Source organism: Ctenopharyngodon idella, chromosome 16 (assembly GCF_019924925.1).
Source record: "Ctenopharyngodon idella isolate HZGC_01 chromosome 16, HZGC01, whole genome shotgun sequence".
Lineage (NCBI taxonomy): Eukaryota > Metazoa > Chordata > Actinopteri > Cypriniformes > Xenocyprididae > Ctenopharyngodon > Ctenopharyngodon idella.
In genome coordinates, this window is record NC_067235.1 from 30933589 (window position 1) to 30942576 (window position 8988).

Sequence of the window (8988 nt, forward strand, 5' to 3'; positions counted from 1 at the left end):
GCAATTCTGACTTTTTTTACTCGGAAGTCTGGGATTTCTCTCGCAATTCTGACTTTTTTCTTTTAGAATTCCGAGTTCACATCTCACAATTCAGACTTTTTTCCTCAGAATTCTGACTTTATATCTCGCAATTCTGACTTTTTTCCTTAGAATTCTGACTTTACATCTCGCAATTCTGACTTTTTCCCCCTCAGAATTCCAAGTTTATATTTCGCAGTTCTGACTTTTTTCCACAGAAGTCTGTTTACATCTCGCAATTATCACTTTTTTCCTCAGAATTCCAAGTTTACATCTCACAATTCAAACTTTTTTCCTCGAAATTCCGAGTATACATCTCGAATTCTGACTTTTTTCCTCAGAATTCTGAGTGTACATCTCGCAATTCTGACTTTTTTCCCTTTTGAAGTCCGAGTTTACATCTCGCAATTCTGACTTTTTTTACTCGGAAGTCTGGGATTCCTCTCGCAATTCGGACTTTTTTCCTTTAGAATTCCAAGTTTACATCTCACAATTCTGATTTTCTTTCCTCAGAATTCTGACTTTACATCTCGCAATTCTGACTTTTTTCCTTAGAATTCTGACTTTACATCTCGCAATTCTGACTTTTCCCCTCAGAATTTTGAGTTTAAATCTCACAATTCTGACTTTTTTCCTCAGAATTCTGACTTTACATCTCGCAATTCTGACTTTTTTCCTCAGAAGTCTGTTTACATCTCGCAATTCTGACTTTTTTCCCTTTTGAAGTCCGAGTTTACATCTCGCAATTCTGACTTTTTTTACTCGGAAGTCTGGGATTCCTCTCGCAATTCGGACTTTTTTCCTTTAGAATTCCAAGTTTACATCTCACAATTCTGATTTTCTTTCCTCAGAATTCTGACTTTACATCTCGCAATTCTGACTTTTTTCCTTAGAATTCTGACTTTACATCTCGCAATTCTGACTTTTCCCCTCAGAATTTTGAGTTTAAATCTCACAATTCTGACTTTTTTCCTCAGAATTCTGACTTTACATCTCGCAATTCTGACTTTTTTCCTCAGAAGTCTGTTTACATCTCGCAATTCTGACTTTTTTCCTCAGAATTCTGACTTTACATCTCGCAATTCTGACTTTTTTCCTCAGAATTCTGACTTTACATCTCGCAATTCTGACTTTTTTTCCTCAGAATTCTGACTTTACATCTCGCAATTCTGACTTTTTCTCCCTTGGAATTCCATGTTTACATCTCACAATTCTGACTTTTTGTCCCCTCAGAAGTCTGAGTTTATATCTCGCAATTCTGACTTTTTTTACTCGGAAGTCTGGGATTCCTCTCGCAATTCTGACTTTTTTCTTTTAGAATTCCGAGTTCACATCTCACAATTCAGACTTTTTTCCTCAGAATTCTGACTTTATATCTCGCAATTCTGACTTTTTTCCTTAGAATTCTGACTTTACATCTCGCAATTCTGACTTTTTCCCCCTCAGAATTCCAAGTTTATATTTCGCAGTTCTGACTTTTTTCCACAGAAGTCTGTTTACATCTCGCAATTATCACTTTTTTCCTCAGAATTGCAAGTTTACATCCCACAATTCAAACTTTTTTCCTCGAAATTCCGAGTATACATCTCAAATTCTGACTTTTTTCCTCAGAATTCTGAGTGTACATCTCGCAATTCTGACTTTTTTCCCTTTTGAAGTCCGAGTTTACATCTCGCAATTCTGACTTTTTTTACTCGGAAGTCTGGGATTCCTCTCGCAATTCGGACTTTTTTCCTTTAGAATTCCAAGTTTACATCTCACAATTCTGATTTTCTTTCCTCAGAATTCTGACTTTACATCTCGCAATTCTGACTTTTTTCCTTAGAATTCTGACTTTACATCTCGCAATTATCACTTTTTTCCTCAGAATTCCGAGTTTAAATCTCACAATTCAAACTTTTTTCCTCAGAATTCTGAGTTTACATCTCGAATTCAGACTTTTTTCCTCAGAATTCTGAGTTTACATCTCGCAATTCTGACTTTTTTTCCCTCGGAATTCCGAGTTTATATCTCGCAATTCTGACTTTTTTTTACTCGGAAGTCTGGGATTCCTCTCGCAATTCTGAATTTTTTCCTTTAGAATTCTGAGTTTACAGTACATCTCACAATTCTGATTTTCATTCCTCAGAATTCTGACTTTACATCTCGCAATTCTGACTTTTTTCCTAAGAATTTTGAGTTTACATCTTGCAATTTTGAGTTTTTCCCTTTCACAATTCTGACTTTTCCCCCTTCAGAATTCCGAGTTTATATCTCACAGTTCTGACTTTATTCCTCAGAAGTCTGTTTACATCTCGCAATTATCACTTTTTTCCTCAGAATTCCAAGTTTACATCTCGAATTCTGACTTTTTTCCCTCAGAATTCTGAGGTAACATCACACAGTTCTGACATTTTTCCTCAGAATTTTCTTTTCTTTCCAAAGAAAGCTTGCTTTTACCACAAAATAAAAGTATAAAATGAGGTAAATGCGACTTTTTAAATCGCCATTAAGACTTTCTCACAATTGCAAGTTTAAATCTCACAAACACAAGTTATGAACTCATAATTGTGTTTACATCTCACAATTCTGACTTTTTTCCCCTCAGAGTTTTCTTTTCTTTCCAAAGAAAGTTTGCTTTCACCACAAAATAAAAATATAAAATGAGGTAATTGCAACTTTTTAAATTGCACAATTAAGACTGTGCATGTATTGAAAATACACTGCTAAAACAGCCTGGAAACCCAAAACAACACATTTACACGTCAATGACGCCTAGTGGGTGACCAGAAACATCACCAGTCTGAACGTCCTACACCTGAGCACTCTGAAAATACTGAGAGTCAGAAGATCAAACTAACAGCATCAATGAAATCTGAGTGCGAAGACTCATCACCACTGATATACTAATGCAAATAACTTTGTGTTTTGAAGATGAGAGTTTCAGGCTGTGCATGAACTTTCAGCCCATTTCACTTGCAAATCATGTCGTTTTTCTCATCTGTCCTGATGGTAAAGGCATTTGTGGAAATGCAACATTCAGGACGTTTGTATGAGTGACAAAAGAGCCCAAAAAACTGTGACACAGCTGTGGTTTCACCAAACATTTATTAAAACAGATTAGATATATGGTTTTTTTTTTCTTACAAAATATGATTTTTATCATTACATTTTACATTACAAATGAGAGCTGCAGCACTTGATTATTTAAAGCATTTAAGTAAGCTGAAAGAAGCAGACCATCATTTCTCCGATATGATATTATATGATACAGCACACAGGTTAGGTCAAAGTATTTTTTGAAATCCATAAAAAAACGACAAGAACAAACACTGACCAGAATGAAAATGTCAAGTTTGATATTTCATTGTACTCTTTCACCTCTGTCAACTTACCCTGAATCACAGGAATGATTTAATGCAAATATCATCTCACTGCATGTAGTTTATATCTATACGCACCGTAAAATTTAAATCAGACACCTAAAAAGTTAATGTCAGCTTTCACATTCAAATATCATGAAGTCCACACACCAAGTTCGCAGGCACTGATATATCTGTGGGTTCAAAACAAAAACAGTGAAAACATGAGGCCTTTTAGGTCTAAAGGTGCACGCCAAATAATAAAAGATATGTTATAATAATGTTAAAAGAACAGTTTTAGTCCTCATTACCCATCAAACGAAGCTTCAAACACACTCAATATGAGCAAAACGACACACCCTGTCAAACCTGACTGAACCACCTTAGTCATAATGACTTTAATGACTGATAGATACAACATGTTATCACTCATCCTGCAATTATAACAGAACCCTACGACACCTTTAAAGGGATAGTTCACCCAGAAAATAAATTGTCATCATTTACATGTCGTTCAAATCTGTATGACTTTATTTCCGTAGAAGACAAAGAAGAATTGGGTTTGACAACATGACAGCAAATGTCATTTGTTCTCACGTGTTGTAGCCAAAAACAACATGCCACTTTGAGTATGTGAAAGTGTGAACGAGCACTGAAATCTGGGTCTGTTCATCACACGCCATCATATGACTTGGAATATAGTGACAGTCGTGGTCACAGTTGTTAAGATCTGCATGAGATTTTTTAAAAGATTTCCTTTCATGTTACACAGAATAATAACATCATACAGGTGTGGAATGACATGTGGGTGAATCGTTGTTTTCTAGTGAACTATTCCTCTGAGATGTTTCAAAAGTTTTTTTTTAAATGTTTTTAAAATAAGTCTCTTATGCTCAACAAAGCTGCATTTGTTTGATAAAAAAAAACACAGTAAAAACAGTAATATTGTGAAACATTATTACAATTGTAATATACAGTATTTTAAAATGTAATTTGTTCCTGTGATCAAAGCTGAATTTTCAGCATCATTACTCCAGTCTTCAGTGTCACATGATCCTTCAGAAATCATTCTAATATGCTGATTTGATACTCAGTTATTATCAATGTTGGAAATAGTTGTGCTGCTTAATATTTTTTGGAACCTGTGATACTTTTTTCAGAATTCATTGATGAATAAAAAGTTAAAAAGAACAGCATTTATTCAAAATATAAATCTTCTCTAACAATATAAGTCTATACTATCACTTTATATCAATTTAACACATCCTTGCTGAATAAAAGTATTAATTTCTTTCAAAAACAGAAAGAAAGAAAAAAATAATGACCCCAAACTTTTGAACAGTAGTGTATATTGTTACAAAAGATTTATATTTTAAATAAATGCTGTTATTTTTAACTTTTTATTCATCAAAGAATCCAGAAAAAGTATTACAGGTTATAGCAGCACAACTGTTTCCAACATTGATAATAAATCAGCATATTAGCATGATTTCTGAAGGATCATGTGACACTGAAGACTGCAGTATTCAGATTTGCATCACAGAAAGAAATTATATTTTAAAGTATATTAAAATAGAAATCCATTATTTTAAATTGTAATAATATTTCACAATATGAAGGTTTTTTTCTGTATTTTTGATCAAATAAATGCAGGTTTATTGAAGAGACTTCTTTCAAAACATTAAAAATAGTAAAGTTTCCAAACTCTCGCTCTCTCTCTACATTATTTATATATATATATGTGGTAGCTACTAACAGTGTATTGTAACTGTACATGCAGTATAAATAAACAGATACTCTACCTATTTTTTTAGGTTTGGGGAGATTGAGGTTGTTCATGATGTTCACAAACTCGTCCAGCGTCTTTGTCAGCCGTGGATTAAACTTCTTTTCCTCATCCACGGTGGACACAGTCTGACCTTCAGAGTAGATCACAACAAACAAGAGAATAAATAATACACAAAACAACAAAGAGAAAGTAAAATATCCCTACTACAGCTAACCTTAGTAAATTGTTCATTTGTTTAACATTAGTGTCTTTTATCAGATTACTCAAAAAGCTGTTTTCCACACAGTTAAAGTGGTTTTAGACTTGAGTTTCCTGTGGTAAAAACACCCAGTGTCTCAGTTTAATGCTGTAAATCACGTACCCTTGTAGTCGTGTGCGGGGTAGATGAAACAATGTCCAGGCAGGGTGAAAATCTTCTTGTGGATGGACTCGTACAACCTCTTAGGACAACCTGAGTGAAGACAGATGAAGAGCTTTACTGTCTCGCCATCATGTGGCCATTTGAAGTACTACAAAAACAAAGGCAAAATGAGCACATGGAAAAAATATACAAACAACTATTAGGGCTAGAGATGATATCTTGAATATTCACTAAATATTTACAATATTGTTACAATTTTTTTTTTTTTGAATTTCATGAATTTCATTGATTTTATTATTGGGGTATTAACATTTTCTAAACAGCATGTTCATTTAGTGAAAAACAGTATGAACCTATTGTTATGTCCTATTCCGGGAAAAAACGTCACAATATTCCTCATTTAAATAATTCCTGAACAAGGCAGTAGTTAGTAGTGTGTTGAAACTCCCGGTTATGGAAAGGGGCATGACATTTCCCCAAACACGCTCAAAGCGGTTGACCAATCACAACACACTGCTCCAGCCGACCAATCAGAGCACATTGTGCTTTTCAGAAGGAGGGGCTTCATGGAGACAGGAACTAAACAGAGCGTTACTGACAGACTAGAAAGAGAGGAGCTGCAACAATGGAGAATATGAGGAAAATAATGTGTTTTTTGAATATTTAAGCATTAAAACCTATTGTAGTAGATCGCAAAAACAAAATAAAAACTTTGTTAAAGCCCATAATATGGCCTCTTTAACAGATCCACAATGGGAGATTCGCTCAGTCAAAAATACGAAGTGTTTCTGTAATTCTAACACTAAGTCACCTTGCTGAAAGTCTGTCCGTCCGCAGCCCCGGATGAGGAGGGCGTCACCAGTGAAAGCCATACTCTGATCTCCAGTGACGTACGTCACACATCCATCCGTGTGTCCCGGGGTCTCTCGCACCATTAGACACTGAAACGGACCAAAAGCCAAAGTTCTGATAAGAGTAATAATCCCATCAGCTCTTTATTGATTATATAACCTGTTAAACTCTCACTGAGTATGATAAGCACGATAACAACACTGTAAAACATCAAAACAGCCTTTGTTATTCTTCACACTATCATTAAAATTGATGAAACAATCATAAATAAACTAACTGTAAGTGAACTTTTCATGATCTTGTTTTTGAATCTGAGTGGATTGTAAGGTTTATTGCATTGCCCTGATCACTTGCAATATTAAATGTTATATTTATACATTTATATTATTCAGGTGATGATATTATATATTATTTAATATAAATAAACCTACTCTAAATGACCGAGTCATAATTTTGTTTTTGAAACAGCATGGATTTTAAAATGCACTGAATTGCCCTGGTCACTCATACATGTTTTCCGAAAGTGATCTGATCTCCCTCGGAGAGCTGTATGTCCGCAGCGGCTCCGCTGTGTTTGGAGATGCAACTCTTCAGTCCAAACACCTTCTTCTTCAGCAGTCCAGTGCCAGTGATGTGATCCGCGTGACAGTGAGTGTTCACTGGTGGAGAACAAGCACAGACAGGCATCATGAAACTTTCATAAATGATAGATAGAACGATAGAACAATAGATAGATAGAAATATTCACCAGCCATTATGAGTTTAAGTCCCAGTTCATTGATGAGCTGCAGGTCTCTGTCCACTGTTTCCAGCACGGGGTCGATCAGCACGGCCTCTTTGGTGTCTGTGTCGGCCAGCAGGTATGTGTACGTGCTGCTCTCAGATTCAAACAACTACAGGAACAACGACAACAACAACATCCTTAGCAGGACAGTCAGAGTGAATCAGCTGAATGTGTGTACAGTAACATTCCATTCATATCTGCCTTCATCTGCAGACTACTGTTTAGTGTATCAGTTTACTCGCTACACGCCACTCACACAAAAATCACCAGGGCAACTATTATTTCTGACAAATTCCATTATAAAATAATTAAAATGACATTCTTTTTAGAATAACTGGAAGCAACTGAAAGTTAATTAGTTAATAAAAAAGAAGCTTTACGAATCTTTTGTTTCGAATCAGTGGTTCAAAGTGCGTATCAAACTGACAAAGTCATGTGAACTATTGACATTTCGAAACACTTATGACATAACGAATCCTTGTTTACTGAAATCACGTGACTTTGGCGCTCCGAACCACTGATTCGAAACAAAAGATTCATGAAGCTTCGAAGCAGTGTTTTGATCAATGGTATTGTTGAATAAAGTCGCTATTTTGTTTTTTTGACGCACAAAAAGTATTCTCGTCACTTTATAATATTAACGTTGAACCACTGTAGTCACATGAACTGTTTTAAATATGTCTTTCGTAGCTTTCTGGGTGTTTGAAAGTGTTAATTTTCTTGCTGGCTATGCAGGCCTCACTGAGCCATCGGATTTTATCAAAAATATCTTAATTTGTGTTCTGTAAGGTCTTACAGGTGTGGAACGACATGAGGGTGAGTAATTAATGACAGAATTTTTATTTTGGGGTGAACTAACCTTTTATTGCAACAACAACTGTAGGTTTAACTGTATGGTTACTGCGGAGAATGAATGTTGCAATTTGCTTTGCATTAGCTATAGACTGTCATTTAAAGATGTCAATAAGCTTTTCAGGGGGTTTGCTTCAAAGTCGTTTCAATGTTCACTTGTTCTGACATGTCATGCTGAATATACAGTAGTTATAAATATGTTTTTCATACTTCTCACACAGGTCAGGTGTAGAGAATCACATTAACTATCAACATCTATTGCGAACTTTTAGGTCAAATGCTGCAAGAAAATCCTCTGCATTCTTCAACAAGTCTTTTATGTGTCTGTATTTGACTTTGACTTTATTATACTGTAAATCGTGTCCTATAAAAAATGACCTTTTTCCTTTGTTATTTATAGCACTTCCGTATCCACAGTGAGCTGAGCACCATTTGTTTCTACTCATGTCTCATGAATAAACGACTTAAACTAATTTACAGACCATTAAAGACACAAAAGCACCGCGCGCTCTCACCTGTCTGAAGAGCGGCGCTCCGGACTCCATCAGTCCGCTGTAGAATCTCACTGACGGCGGGCAGGGGTGACTGAGTGCGGCGCTTCTGTTATCGATCACCGGTGCCCTGCAGCTCCACAGCCGGATCGCAGAGCTCACTGCAGGCTTCAGTCTGTTTAAAAGAGCTGCACTCATTTTACTTCTGTGTGCACGTCGGAGTCCCCACCTTAAACCGGTATGGCGAGTGTCAGATCAGATCAGATCACTGAAGGAACTTAAGGTCGTCATGTAAAACTGTAACTAGCGAGTGCACGCCTCCTTCCGGGATAGTGGGGACGCGCTAAATACGTATTATTTCCCCTGAGATGTGATTTGCTCATGCATGGAATCGCTTATAGATATGTTAATATGCAAAATAGATAGTAGTGTCCACACGCAATGTTTATGATATTCTAAAGTGACCACTGACAAGGAACTTTGACGTGTCCGCGCATGCG

General features: G+C 36.0%; 1 protein-coding gene across 1 annotated transcript; it reads right to left on the minus strand.

Annotated features, from left to right (window-relative positions):
• Positions 1–3088: 3088 nt before the first annotated feature.
• Positions 3089–8988, minus strand: ethe1 (ETHE1 persulfide dioxygenase). The gene is made up of 7 exons (XM_051866372.1): positions 8513–8988; positions 7110–7254; positions 6872–7020; positions 6321–6450; positions 5510–5599; positions 5162–5278; positions 3089–3553 (listed from the first exon to the last, which is right to left on the minus strand). Exons 1-7 carry the CDS (start codon positions 8684–8686, stop codon positions 3507–3509), a joined length of 852 nt encoding a protein of 283 aa, XP_051722332.1. The 5' UTR covers positions 8687–8988; the 3' UTR covers positions 3089–3506.

Coding starts and splice junctions, on each gene's coding strand:
- ethe1 (XM_051866372.1), bottom strand. CDS start 8,686: ATGAGTGCAGCTCTTTTAAACAGACTGAAGCCTGCAGTGAGCTCTGCG. Junction 7,255..8,512: donor GAGCGCCGCTCTTCAGACAG/GTGAGAGCGCGC, acceptor TTGTTCCTGTAG/TTGTTTGAATCTGAGAGCAG. Junction 3,554..5,161: donor CCCCAAACCTAAAAAAATAG/GTAGAGTATCTG, acceptor TTGAACCCACAG/ATATATCAGTGCCTGCGAAC.